This window comes from Gekko japonicus, unplaced genomic scaffold, assembly GCF_001447785.1.
Source record: "Gekko japonicus isolate JY-2015 unplaced genomic scaffold, Gekko_japonicus_V1.1 scaffold739, whole genome shotgun sequence".
Classification (NCBI taxonomy): Eukaryota; Metazoa; Chordata; class Lepidosauria; order Squamata; family Gekkonidae; genus Gekko; species Gekko japonicus.
Genome location: NW_015168070.1, coordinates 79,973 through 94,933, shown reverse-complemented (window position 1 = coordinate 94,933; position 14,961 = coordinate 79,973). Strand labels below are relative to the sequence as shown.

The following is a 14,961-nucleotide window of genomic DNA, read 5'->3' as shown; positions in this document are numbered from 1 at the left end:
GGGAAGTGAAGAGAGAAGGGGTTTAAAGTTTAAACCCCTTCTCTCTTCACTTCCCCCACCCGCTGGGGAAGGGAAGGGGAGGCTTTTGAATATGCCTTCCCCCCACTTTGCTTCCCCTTCTGACATCACTTCCGTTGATGTCAGGGGGCGTTGCATATGCTAATGGACTATTATGCTAATAGCCTAGTAGCTTATTAGTATACCATATTTTAATGAGCTCCTGCAGCTCTTTTTCTAGGAAAAGACCCCTGGGTACATGACATCACTTCCGGTTATACAGACGAAAGTGATGTCACAGTATTGCATAGCATTGTGTGATGCCTTGGGCTGCCCTCAAAAGCTCCCTAGGTTGGATCCAGCCAGCTTTTTCACTCCATCCCTCCCAACTTTTGTCTTTACTACAGCTCCTGTCCCACATGTTGGTCCCATAAACAGCATCATAGCCATTCGACGGGGTCTCCTCCCCCTTTTCTCCATCCCAGAAACTGCTTGCATCCAGCCTAATGAATAAGGCACTGAGATCAAACTCATGCCCATAACTTTGCTATAGATCCAGGTTTCTGAAGGTCTTTAGCAAAGCTGCAAGATACGCTTTTGCTATTCAGACATTTAAATTAATGAGAAAATAATGCATATGTGCATTTTCTAAAATATTATAGGCAGGATTTATTGCAGAGATGGTGCTGGAGGTGCTCTGTACATTCTGCTGGAGGTGAGGAGAAGGTCGGAGGGTATTTCACTGTGTTACCCTCCTCATCTATTTGTAGAGATATGATAATTTACTCTTTCATTCTAGAGAGGGCTCCTACTACCAAGGCATCTGGAATAGATTGTGGTTTATGTTTTTTAGAAATGGCATTTATTTATGTCACAATGTCTAATGTGGTTAGGATTGTAGCATCATGACTTCCACTGCCTTACCACTGGAGGAAGCAGTTTCTCTTGGCTTGCCTTCATGAATGCTGAGGTTGAAACATACATAATCTTATATTTTAATGAATACTTTTAGAAGTTGCAACAGAAATTCCTGCAAGCCACAACAGTGAGTTCTGCAGACTACATATTGTGTTGGATCCAGCACAAAGTTTCCTCTTGCACTAGAGCTCAAACAATTTCTGGCCGCTTTGACATATACAGAGGACAGGGAGTCCTAGGGGTTGCATGAGATCTTTCACAAGCAGAACTGTACTAAGTCCATTTATGTTTCCACTTGTACGTCACTAGATCCAAGCCATTATCTGGACTCCGTACCTCTTTGCATGATATTCTGCAGCATAAGCTGCTACTCTGGGTATATGAACACACATGAACACATGAAGCTGCCTCACCCTGAATTAGACCATTGGTTCATCTAGATCCCTGTTGTCTTCTCAGACTGGCAGCAGCTCTCCAGGCTCTCAGGATGAAGGTTTTCACATTACCCTCTATCTGATCCCTTTAACTGGATATGCCAGGGATTGGACCTGCGACCTTCTGCATGCCAAGCAGATGCTCTACCATTGAACTACAGCTATGGATTCATTCTGCGCAGAAAGATACATATTCCAGTGTAGCTCTGTAATCTGTTATGCATACTTAAATTCTGTAAATTAAACCTTCAGAGTTGGGGGGAGGGGGTCAAATAAATACAGGCAACATCAGTGTCTAACACAGATTGGTGGTATGTGTCTGCCATCTTGTGCCAAAATAATCCGTTTGGAGGAAGATCAGAATGGAACATGCTTGCTTATCTTTCCCATAGCAGTCACTCAATCAGATTCTTTGCTTAGCTGTTATTAATTGGGCATCTTCCTTACGAATGGTAATAAACACCACAATAAGCAACAAATGTATTGTACTGTAGAAAATGGAACAACCATGAGAAGAAAAATGGTAGGCATCACCAGTGAGTGGGAAAAACAAGATATGGGCCAGTTACCATGGATGCTAGGGATCAGTTACTTCAAAGTATTGTTTTGGGGGAAGAACCTGTTGAAACTCAAACTCAGTGCATTTCAAATACAAATTCTTCTTCACAGCCTATTAAAACCTCTTCAGTTGCTAGCAAATAAGTGTTTCTTGTGCTGTATACAAAGACCCTTGTCAAGTAGCTATAGAATCCACATGTGGAAACAGTATTCCATACACAGATCTACTGATCTTCTATTCAAAAGAGGCAGGAGGAAAGGGCATGCAAATTTAGTATGGACAATCACTTTCCCACCATCACTACCTCGAGCAACATATCAGGCAGAATATCTTTTCCCAACAAACTCAATTAGCATTCTTTGTTTCCTGTTGTAATTTGTAGGGCAACACTTTCAGCTGGCAACCCTAGAACAACCCAAAGTAAAAGACCTTACTCCTGTGCGGAAGACCTTGGCTCCTTTGTTCAACCACTGTGTTCAGAAAGGTAAGGATAGCCTTCAAGCGGATCTGTAAAATGCACAGTTGCCAGCAATGGTAATGTTCTAAATGTTTCCTTTAAATGTTTTGTTTTCATAAGCACTTTCTCAAGGGGGGAAAGGACTTCTCTCTTATTGTATAGTTTAAGAAGCATGATCTCCTAACTGATTGCCCAAGGTAAGACCAGAAATTTTATGTACACTACAGGAAAGCTCCGCTGTGAGGCCATGCCACAGTTCTACTCAAAGCCTCAAGAGGGACCAGTGGTAGAGGAAATTGTCACCCAAACAAATCCTTTCTGACCAGTGGGAAAACTTAGTGGTAGAAAGTGCCGTCAAGTTGCAGCCAATTTACAGCAACCCTGTAGGGTTTTCAAGGCAAGAGACAAACAGAGATGGCTTGCCATTGCCTGCCTCTGCGTAGCAACCCTGCTATTCCTCAGTGGTCTCCCATCCAAGTACTAAATGGGGCTGACCCTGCTTAGCTTCCGAGATCTGACGAGATTGAATCAGACTGAGCCATCCAGGACAGGGCAAATTTACATGCTCATAGAAGCTGCTTCTTGTCAGAGATTTTCCAGAACTGGTGAAGGATGTGTGTGCAGCATATTACATGTATGTCATGTTGTGCAGATAAGTCAGATCCTGCATGACTTCCATGTTGAATGTGCGCCATGTGTGAAGCAGACTTTACAAATGATATTCAGTGTGATCCAGTGGCTCCAGCATGGAGTTTTTAAGGTGCACATCAGACTCCAGTAAAGCCCTATAGCGTGTTCTCTACTTATAACCCCTGGGGCCAATACTGTATAGCCATAACTTCTTGCCACATACAGCCACTACTACTTATACCATATTGGTGTTTTTCTCACAGAAGTCAAATCATTTCCTTAGTAGCTGACCACAGATTCACAGGCTTCTCCAATTGTCGGCAAATTGCTTCAATGGTTTAAGCAAGTGACTATAAATGTAAAAGTGTTGTCTAGCAGCAGTTCTACACTACAGCCCTCTACACATGGCATTACATGTGATGAAGTGAATGTTTGTTGAGGGGAAGAAGACTTCGCCCCTGCACCCATGCTCACTCCCTGGCTTGTGAACATAGGGGGCCTGATCTCCCAGCATTACAATTGATCTCCAAAGTACAGAAATCAGTTCCCCAGGAGAAAGTGACTGCTTTGGAGGGTAGATTCTGTGGTGTTATATCGCACTGAGGTCTTTCCCCTCCTCAGACCCCACTCTCCACAGATAAGGAAATTCGTGATATTTGGTATAGTGGTTAAGTGTGCGGACTCTAATCTGGGAAAACCGGGTTTGATTCCCTACTCCTCCACATGCAGAAGCTGGATGACCTTGGGCAAGCCATAGTTCTCTCAGAGCTGTTCTTGAAAGAGCAGGTTTCGAAGGAGCTCTCTCAGCCCCACCTGCCTCACAGGGTGTCTGTTGTGGGGAGAGGAAGGGAGAGGAGTTTGTAAGCCGCTCTGAGACTCTGAATGAAGGGCAGGGTATAAATTCAATCTCTTCTTCTTCTTCTTCTCCTCCTCCTCTTGGGGGTAAAGCATGGGGGAGGGTGAGCTTTGGGGAGGGGAGGGAACTCAGCGAGGTGTGAAGCCATTGAGTCCACAGTCCAAATGAGCCTTGTCCTTCAGGGGAAGTGACCTCTAGAGTCTGGAGATGTGTTGTAATTCCAGGAGATCTCCAGGCCCCACCTGTAAACCCCATTAAGACTCCTAAAATGAAATTCAGTTCCGAATGCATGCTATACTAAGATCAAGATTCTAAAATGCAAGTGCTTATAGCCAACTGAGGAAGTAAAGGCTAGAATGTTGCCTGATTTGAGGCAAAGCATTAAAACAACCTTTCAGAGCTGTAAAAATTAAAGGAAACTGAAAACAGAATGCATATAACTGCAAAGAGGAAGCAAGTAAAAATAGGACAGGAGAAGAGAAGTGGACCGTTCAGTGTTTATGAGAATGTAGTCCTCTTTGCATAAACAAAAAGGGATTTTCAAGATCTTCACAAGCTTATTCAATTATACTAGGTGCCTGCACAGTACGTGAATGTGTTGCATGCTTCTTTACTGTACTTCCATTATTTATTTCTTTAGTGAATTTCTATGTTGCCTCTCCAGGGAACCTAACCAAGGTGGCCTACAAAATAAAACTTAATTAAAACATAAGCCCTGTAAAAGTTGTTAACGAAAACCCAGCATTAAAAACCCACCCAGTAGCTTAAAGTGAATGTTAAACAGTTTTCAGACTAAAAAGCAGTCTATAAAAACAGGACTAAAATTCAGCCTCTTAATTAAAAGCCTAGGTAACAAGGAATGCTTGACCTGGCACCTGAAAGAGAATAGCAGAGGCACCAAGCAAGCAGTGGATTCCATGGGTGGGGTGCCACTACTGAACAAGCCTAGTCTGCAGTTGCTATTCACCTCACCCCTGCCAGGGCAGAGAGACCAGGGCTTGCGGGGAAGATCTTAGCTGGTGGGTTGGACTGTATGTGAAGGGGTGGTCTTTTAAATCCCCTGCCCCAAGCCACTTAGGGCCTTAAAGGTAAGAACCAGCGCTTTGAATTGTGCCCAGAAACAAATGGGCAAGTCATGCATTTAGATGCATGTTTGGCGTGTGTGAGAGTGTGTGTGTGTGTGTGTGTGTGTGAAGCATGGACGGCCTCAAGAGGGAATTGGATAAGCATATGGAGCAGAAGTCCATCAGTGGCTATTAGCCACAAGGTATAGATAGGAACTCTCAGCCTGGGGCAAGTGATGCTCTGTATTCTTGGTGCTTGGGGGGGGGGGCAACAGTGGGAGGGCTTCTAGTGTCCTGGCCCTACTGGTGGACCTCCTGATGGCACCTGGTATTTTTGGCCACTGTGTGACAGAGTGTTGGACTAGATGGGCCATTGGCCTGATCCAACATTGGCTTCTCTTATGTTCGTGTGTGTGTGTGTGTGTGTGTGTGTGTGTGTGTGTGTGAGAGAGAGAGAGAGAGAGAGAGAGAGAGAGAGAGAGAGAGAGAATTTCTAAAAAACAACCTGGCAGGGATGTGGTTGCTTCTACTTGGCATTCACAGTGGCAGTAGTGTTGCCAAATGATTTATACCTGGTGGCGGGGGCTCCCAGCTGGCGATCCCGAGCGCGCGCCGCATGCACGTCACCCGGATGTGACGTCATGACGCCAGGGTGGGGTTTCCCCCGGGGGCCGATTCCGCGGGGGCGGAAATCGGACTGCCAAAGCGAGGGGAAATCCACCCCCCGGGGAGATTTGGCAGCCCTAAGTGGCAGTGAAGCATCCACAGAGGAGAGTTTTGTTGGAAGTGAAGGACTTTACAATGTCTCTTAGCCTCAGACTTCAGAGGAGGTTTATGAGACAGTCAGAGAGACCAGGACACTGACTATCCTTCCTTTTACTCTCTGATGCTATCCCTTTGATGTCTAGATTGCTACTTTTAGGGAAACTTCCTTTTGGTCTTAACACTTTCTCTCCACACTATGCTAGCTTTCTCCATCTTGGCAGCATGACAACAGGACATGCTTCTTGTTATCTCTAACCATCCTAGTTAGACAATATGCAGGGCCGGCTCACCCACTAGGCGAACTAGGCCTTTGCCTAGAGCGCCGAGCTGGCAGTTGGCCACGGGAGGAGAGGCAGGGGCGGCCCAGCCGTTGCTGCAGCCTTTCTCGCGGCTGGGAGGAGCTCCGCCGGCCGGCTGCAGGAGGAGGACACGTGGTGGTCGCCAGCGCTCGCCTCCAGCCTGAGCACTTCTCCGCGCTGTAGCCAGGCAGGGCACGCTCAAGTGGCGCCTCCCCCAGGCACGGCCCCACCCTCGAGCGCGGGACTGGCGGCGGTGCGAAGGCTCTCCGGCCCCAGCTGCCTCCTGCTGTGGGCTCGCTTCCCATTCGGCCGCAGAGCTCCTCCCAGCCACAAGAAATGCGGCTGGGCCGCCCTCCCCACCCTTCACAGCCGGGCAGGAGAGCCGAATGGGAAGTGAGCCTGGGGGAGGATCCACTTGACCTGCCCGGCTACGGTGCAGAGAAGCGCTCGAGCTGGAGGCGAGCACTGGTGGCCGCAGCACGTCCTCCTCCTGAAGCCGGCCGGCGGAACTCCTCCCAGCCGCGAGAAAGGCGACGGCGGTGGCGGCTGGGCCGGAGAAGGGCCCCCCTCCCCCCTGCAGCCGGGCAAGAGAGCAGCCACCAGCACTCGCCTCGAGCCCAGGCGCGGCCCCAGACGGAGCAAATCGGCCTCCAAGAGTGCGGGACTGGCGGCAGTGCGAAGACTCTCCAGCCCCAGCCTCTCCTGCTGCGGCGGGCTCACTTCCCATTCGGCTGCAGAGCTCCTCCCAGCCGTGAGAAAGGCGGCGGCGGCTCTCCTGCCCGGCTGCGGGGGGGGATGATGAGATGTGGGATCTCAGGACATAGGGGCGAAAGGGCGCCTGGGTTCTGTTCGGGTTTTTTTTGGGGGGGATGGCAATTCCTTTTAATAAAGGAAGACAGACAGAAACCTGCAAGGGCTACTACCGGAGGCTGGCTTCTGCGGGGGAAACCCTCCCCGTCCAGGCAGAAGAACAGCCCTGCAGAGACTGCGCCGGGAAGGAGGCGTGCGGTGCGAAACGGCCGCCCCGCCGTGGAGCACACATGTGTCTGCAATGTGCGTGGGGATGCCAGGCGCGGAGGGCTGGGCGGGGAAGAGGAGGCGGGGGTGGGGGAATCCGCATTTCCACGACACGCGTTCCACAACAGCATATGTGTGAACAGGTGTGCATCCGAGAAGCCCCCCGCCCTTTCTTTCCCCCTCCCACCTTATTCACCAGCACCGACGCTGCCCCGTTAGCCGCTCCGCCTCTCCCTGGGCGGGGCAGGGTGGGCGGGCTCCCGCTTCCCTACATGCATGCAGCCTCCAGCCAGGCTCCAGCCTGGGCCGGAGAAGGGCCCCCCCTCCGCACCCGGGCAGGAGAGGACGAGAAAGGCCACGGCCACGGCTGGGAGGGTGAGCGCCGGGATGCACAGACCCACTGCCACGGGGAAAGCGCGTCTCCAGGCCCTGCCAGGAGGTTGGCATCTGTGCTCGCCTAGAGCGCAGGACAACCTCGGGCCGGCCCTGACAATATGAGAAACCCATCTCTACCCTATCCTGTCTAGAATGGAGTTCTGTATAGTAAAGAACTCATATTAGTTTTGCAAGGATAAAGAGGCTCCATGTATAATTTTGTTTCTGCAGCACACATGCTCTAGATGGGCTTAGCTGCATCTATGTGCCTTGAGCACTCTGCTGACTAAACAATCCATCAAATTCCTTGGTTGTCCTTTTGTGGCTGCCATTTCCACTTCTTCACATCACCAAAGGACTTTTTGCTTACTTCTTCTCCCTGCCCCAGTGTTCCCCTCCTTGACAAAGGAGTCTTTGCAGCTAAATTTGCGAATGAATAAATAAACAAACAAACAGAGAAATAACATGTAGGTGACCTCTAAAATATACAGAAGAAAATGTGAGATCTATTAATGTGACCATTAGTGTAACTACAAGTGGGGGACTGTCAAGGACTTTCAGGGGGCATCTCATTTTACCCTCCTCCACTAAATAACCCATAGCCTCTCCCCTTTCCCTGCTTCCGTCTGTTTCCTACCCACAAGCCAACCTACCTTTATCTGCTGCCCTCTCTTCCACTTTGCTTCCTTCCCTCCCCCTAGCAACCTCTCCCCGGGAAAATTCTTTGTGGCTTTGGTTTGTGGCTTTGGCTCCCAGGCTGGGCCAGGCCCAGTTACACAGTGAGGTACCTGCAAGGACTTGCAAGGGACACCTTAATTCCCCCTGTATCTCCTGGGTTCCCCAGACTGTAGTCTGAAAATCGGAAAACTACACTACGCTGGCTTTCATGGGATGGCTTCTGTTAAACAATAACAAGCAGCTAGGCCTGGATGAGATGCGCAAGTTGTGTGGTATAGAGTTGCCCCATCGTTGTTGCTGGGCCTGGCTCTGATGCATCCTCCCTCAAAAGCCAAAAGAGCTTTCGAAAGGGCTCTGCCCCCTCCCCCTGCTTTTTACCGACAGAAAACAAAGCTTGAAGGCTGGCAGTGCTATTGTGTTTGCCTAGCAATGGCCACTGAGAGCATTCATTTCTTAAAGTTACAGGTGCTGCTTCTATTATTCTGTGGGATCTTAAACCCTAACGTTTTTGTGTGTGGGGGGGGGGGGTTACATTTCACATTTATCTGCAAACCTGGGGCTTTTTCAGATTTGTAGAAAGATCTGTCCTCTCTGTTCATGGCTCCAGTCTCTGGATTTAACTATCCACAGTTTTATCCATTTTGAAGATTACACATATTAATGATGTAATTCTGATCTGCAGCCAAAAAAACTTTCCAGCATCCATACAAGATTTCTTTTTAATCTCTTTTATGGTTTTGGCTATAGACTCATGGACAGCATTCAAGACAATCAAAGCCTTCACACCAGTGCATATCTGATAATGTGTAACATGCATCTGAGACAGAATGCATACCATGTGTTTGGTCCGTTATGGGAAAAGAGCTTGTTCCTTAAACAGACTTTTCCATGCCAAACCTGTTGGAAGTTCCAGATGTGATGTCCCCTGTCTCAGACCTATAGACTGAGTGGCAAGAGAGGCTAGATAGCTAGATAGGCACACTGACCTTTCTTCCTGTATGTACTCTTCTGCCACTGTCCTCTTTGATATGCAGATTGTGATCTCAGGGATCAACTTCCCCTTTCCTGCTTCTCTCTCACTTTGAAAGAAGGCTTGTTCTCTACCTGCATGCACCTATCCAAAGTGTACTTCTCAAATAAAGAGAGAAGTATTTCTCTTCCGAACTTGCAATGTGGCTCTGTGTAGCTTTGTAAGCCGAGTAACCTGGTAAAGTGATGCTCCTGCGTCTGTAGCTTTATTTAAGCTAGGGTTGCCAGGTCTGGGTTGGAAAATACCTGGAGACTTTGGGGGTGGATCCAGGAGAGGGTGGGGTTTCAGAAGGGGAGGAGCCTCAGCATGGTACAATGCCACAGAGTCCATCCTTCAAAGCAGCCATTTTCTCCAGGGGAGCTGATCTCTGTCAGCTGGAGATCAGTTGTAAAAGCGGGAGTTCCCCACCTGGAGGCTACCAACCCTAATTTAAGCACTCTGCTAACTAATGGTGACTGGACTAACCACACCAGTTAACCTCAATAAAATCCTCCACTAACACAAATACTTCCACTACTACAGAGAAACGGCAAGACACAGTCCCCCCCCCACCTATTTTAACCACTCATCCAATATTTGCTGTATTACTCATCCAAACAAAAGCTCAACACCATGTCAAACTCAGAGTTGCAGCTTTTCTTTCATTCTTTTTAGAGGAGAACTAAATGACCTTCCTGGAGGACAAATTTATGGTGTATGCATTTATCTATATAAGTCAGTTCACAGCGTTCTGTCACACTTGAGTGTGGCCAAGAAACGGGATGGAGCTAGCTGGCAGAAGCAAGCTGGATAGGTGGATTCTTTGTGTCTGGAGACATGAAGGAATGAGAGCTCCCACACTAGCGGTGTCTCTGAGTAAATCCACTTTTCCCTAGACAGACATTATTCATTCTAGGGAGAACCAGAATCTGCTACACTTCTGATCAATATTATGGTGAGAACAAAATTAGTCCTCCGTCTCTGTAGACGGGTGACCTGAGACAATGTCCAGGGGTCTCACTAATACATAAGCCTCTCTCTGCACATAGCCTTTGATAATGATGGGTATTTTGCTAATTCAGTAGTAATAGCAACGCATCATTTTAAAATATAAGATACAAAGGCACCTGGCTTTCTAGACCACTCTGCTGTCCATTGCATGCCAGAACACGGGTCATGTACTTTAAAGCAGGAGGTTTTGTTTGCGGAGTAGTAGAAAATAAACCAAAACTCAGAAGGAAACTTGCTTATGCAACTATAGTCAGAAGTCACGTACACTCATTCTGGGAGTTGCCACATTCAGCAAATAAAGAATTATCAGTCATTCTGCATGCATATAGATAACAAGGGGAATAATAATTAAGGTCTTAAAACTATTTCCCCTTGTTATCTATATGCATGCTGAACAGTCAGCAAAAATAAAAACACGAAGAACAACCCCTAGAAAGAAGGACTATTGGGTATGTTAGTATACTGCTTACCTTTTAAGCATGTAAAATCTGTCCAATATAAATCCATAAGGAAAACAACAGAAGCAATTGCAGGCAATGCTCATTCCATCTCACTCCCATTGTCAAATTAGAGGCCAATATACAGATGAATAGGCGGGCCTATGTAGATAGGGAAATATGCTCTGTTCTCATTGGGTTCCTCTGAGTTCTGTGGAATGGGCTGGAGGAGGAGGAGGAGGAGGAGGAGGAGGAGGAAGAAGAGGAGGAGGAGGAGGAGGAGGAGGAGGAGGAGGAGAGGGAGTTTGGATTTATACCCCGCCCTTCACTACCCAAAGGTGTCTCAGAGCGGCTTACAAACTCCTTTCCCTTCCCTTCCCCACAACAGACACCCTGTGAGGTAGGTGGGGCTGATAGAGCTCTTGACAGAAACTGCCCTTTTTCAAGAACAACTCTTATCAGAACTATGGCTTGCCCCAGGTCATCCAGCCAGGTGCAAGTGGAGGAGTGGGGAATCAAACCCGGTTCTCCCAGATTAGAGTCCGCGCACTTAACCACTAGACCAAACTGGCTCTGGAGAATCTTTGAACAAAACTGGAGAATCTTTAAACAAAAGATTCCTGTAGTCCTCTATTTCCCCCACAGTGGCCAACCAGGAAGCCCCTACTTCAGGCAGCTGGTTTCAGAGATAAACTTCTCTGACCAAATGAGTTTTCACGGAACCATCATGGCTACTAGCCGTTGAGAGACCTACTCTTCCATAGAGGCGTCGAGTCCCCTTATCTGGACACAGCAGATGCTGCTTTGAGAAAATCTCCATCAGGTTCAGTTTTAAAAGGCTATGTGCCTTTCTGTTATACTGTTTAATGAGCCCCGGCAGATTTTGAAGCCATGAGATCTCCTGGATGTACAGTTTCCCTTTCATTAAGAGTTGCTGCCAGAGCATAAAATAGATTTCGGAGAATGAACGCTTCTTTTCTCTGTGTGGTTTTTCATTTTATTAAAGGGTGTGTAATAAAGTGAAGCCAATCATCCTGAAACGAAGCAGTGATGTCTGTAGAATCCAGGACAAGGGCAGGGTAACCCTTTTTACTAGTCCGGCTCTTCAGCCATCCCCTGATGCATCCATCTTCCATCACTATTCCTAACCGTCTGCTTCCCAAACACTTTTTCTCAGCTACCACTACCTTCAGAGTTTCCAGATCACCCTAGGGTTGCCAAGTCTGGGTTGGAAAATACCTGGAGACTTTGGGGGTGGAGCCAGGAGAGGGCGTGGTTTGGGGAGGGGAGGGGCTTCAGCATAATACAATGCCATAGAGTCCACCCTTCAAAGCAGCCATTTTCTCCAGGGGAGCTGATCTCTGTCGGCTGGGGATCAGTTGTAAAAGCGGGAGATCCCCAGGCCCCACCTGGAGGCTGGCAACCCTAGATCACCCTCATTTCCCCTGGGTACATCAAAAGTTCTTGGGAATTTGCAAAAAAACAAAAAGTTCCTGTCAGCCAATATATTTTCTCAGGGACGGGGCTTTCCCACTTGTTTCTGTGTGTGTCGCTATCATACCTCCTAAGATTTCACAGATGATGACACTTTTTCTGTTTGGAAGACCCTATTCTCAGCCCCCTCCTCCCCAAAAAACACTTGCTATGATATACTGTTCTTCGTTATACACCCTTCATAGGCTGTTCATAAGAGTCACTTACTCTGAAGTAGTTTGTCCAGCACTGGCTTTTTCAGCAGGTGTGTTAGAAACCTGTTCATAAACATTTCCTGGTTTTTAAAAAAATGTTTAATAGGTTAATTTTATAACCAATATCATACACTATAAAAGTGCTATTATTCAAAACAAAGTCAGAAAACTATAGTCTCTATTTGGGTATCACAAAAAAATCAGGTTAATGGCTGTGCCTACTGCGTTGCTTCCCTCACCTCATGTGCAGAATGTGACCGAAGATTTTATTTTGCTTCTTTTGGAAACGTTCCATCCGACTTTGTTGCAATGCTTGAATGCAGGTGTCTGGACGCACTGGAGTTTTCCCTCTGAAAATCACAGTTTTTATCCTGCTTTGGAATCTCAGTTTCTGGGGAAGAAACAAAGTACAATCTGTGCAAGAGGTCACATTTGGACATCATAAAAAAATTGGATTGATGACTTCTGAAACCCGAATGTCCCTGGGGCTCTACCCCTCCCCATGGCCTGAGCCACTCTCCCACTTCCTTGCCGCCAGCCCTCCTTGGGACACCATATGGTAGTGGGGCCAAACCCTCCTTGCTGGGTCTGTTGCCTGGCCTCGGGCATGCCAAGGACACACAGCCCTAGTCCCTAGCCAGGCAGCAGAGGTGCTACCAGAGTCAGAAGTAAACTTTTCCCCTAGGTTCCTAGTCCTGTGAAAGAAGTGCACTCCTCACCCCCGAATTTCCCAAATAAGGTTACCACCCAGCAGCTGGTGACCAGTAGGATTCCTGCAGTGTGCCATCAGGTGACAATGTTACATCACTTCTGGGGGAAACCCAAGAGTGACATTATGCTACTCTGCTCTGCCACCCATACTCCCAGCTGCACACGCTTCCCAGTGCCACCAGGGAAGGGGTTGCGGGCAGTGTAGATGAGTGAGCATGGGTGGTGGGAGGTCTCACAAGCAGGCAGGTAGGAGACCTGAGGATGGTTGGAAGGAATGAGGGTATGAACAGGGCCTGGTAGTAGGCAGAAAATGGGAAGGTGGCCTTGGGGTTCTCTCCAAAACCTGGAACCAGCCCTGATTTAGGCACTACACTATACATGCTGTCTGGCCTAACTTCAGTGAGCAATTGTAAAAATATATTCTGAAAAACTGCAGTGTGGTCTAACTCCTCTCTCTCTCTCTCTCTCTTCCAGTCCCATTACCACTTGGCCAAGTTTCTCAAGGTGGCAAGGAGTCAAAGTCCTTGTCTTTAAACTCCTTAAGGACTGGCAACTCGGTTCTCCCACCAGCGCTTACCACAAAATCCCAGAAACCTGGGCTTCCTCAGAATCGCTTACTGCACTCCCTACCTGTTCTATCCCGAGAGCCTCTCCGAACAAGCAGAGTCCTGCCTTCCATTCCAAAGCAGAAGGGACCCAACCTCGGAGGAGAAGCACTCAGCCAATTTCACTGCACATCAAATAAGGACAATTAGCTCTTGAGGTCTGGGTGGCTCCAGGAAATGGGGGTATCAGTTTATTTTATTTTTTTAAGTACAAGCATCTCTAAGTGTTTGCTTTCTAAGCCAGACAATGTGTCCAATGTAATTACAGGGTTAGCAAACAGACAATTTCCAAAGGCAAAAAGCATTTGTCATAGTAATCCATTGGGTGCATTTAAAAAAAAAAAAACATATTGGAAATGTGCTAGCAAATGTGCAGTGGAAATGGGGGGAGAAAGCCAAGTGAAAACATCACTATTTTATCTTGTGGAAGAGAGAGCCTGTTTCCTATTGGGAATGCCCAGGCCCAGATCATAATTCAGCATACTCATATGATATCTCATTAAGAACTAATATATCTATGGTAGCCAAAAAAGACTCACTATCCTGGATGTCACATGGGGGTCCTCACTATCCTGGACATCCCCTGCAACAGGCTCAGCCCATACTTAGGCAGTGTTTGCATACCCTGTCAGCCATTCAGGTGGGCAAATACTGCCAATTCATTGGCCAGTACACAGGCCCTTTAAAAACGATGCCTCACTATAAACTATACCTGTTTGGGTACCTTTTTCAGTACTGTCTAATCAGCAGCTGATATGTTTAAACCAGTTCAGTGTAGGGCTTACATCAACTTGTGTGGCCCATTGACTTCCATGGGACTTGAGCATACTCACAGTGCAATCCTGTGCACAGTTCCGCCAGTATAAGCCCATTGAAATGAAAGGATTTCAACTGGAGGAGCTCTGCATAAAATCGCACTGTTGATTTCCTGCAGATTGCTCCCTAGGTGTTTGAATTCATAAGACAGGTATGGGCAACGGGTTGTTGTTGTTGTTGTTTGTCTCTCATTTAAAAAGCAAACAAAGCGAATATCTATCATGTCAGGTAATGTATTTCTTTCCAGAATTTCCCCCCTGAATAAATATTCTCTTTAACATTCCTTGAGAAGGATTATTAAGATGTACGCATTTCTGTGTTTTGAGAGCTACTGATTAAACCCAGTATCAACAACGGCAAGCCAAAGAATGGTATTAACTTCTCCAAATCCTAATTGGTGGCAAAGAAATCACTCCTTGCAAATGTATATATAATCCTATCTCTATGGAAACATACAATCTTGCATTCTGCATTTGTGCTTAGGGTTTTTCTACACAGTTCAGAGTCGTCCAGGTGCTTTTTCTTTCACGCTACTATACCAAAACTGTTGCAGTGTGTTACCTGCAAGTATTCTGATTTATCTTCTCCTCCACAATAAAGTCCTGAAGTTGTTTCTTTAGTTACAAGAGCATACA

The 14,961-nt window shown here is 47.2% G+C and overlaps 1 protein-coding gene across 1 annotated transcript in view; it reads left to right on the top strand.

The window, feature by feature from the left end:
- ANKRD55 (ankyrin repeat domain 55) overlaps positions 1 to 14,197 on the top strand; it is a 52,393-nt gene extending 38,196 nt beyond the window's left edge. Inside the window, exons 10-11 of the mRNA XM_015414603.1 lie at positions 2,291 to 2,392; positions 13,380 to 14,197. Of these exons, the coding sequence (XP_015270089.1) occupies positions 2,291 to 2,392; positions 13,380 to 13,660 (383 nt within the window). The 3' untranslated portion in view covers positions 13,661 to 14,197. The remainder of the gene's footprint in view (positions 1 to 2,290; positions 2,393 to 13,379) is intronic.
- The last annotated feature ends 764 nt before the right edge of the window (positions 14,198 to 14,961 follow it).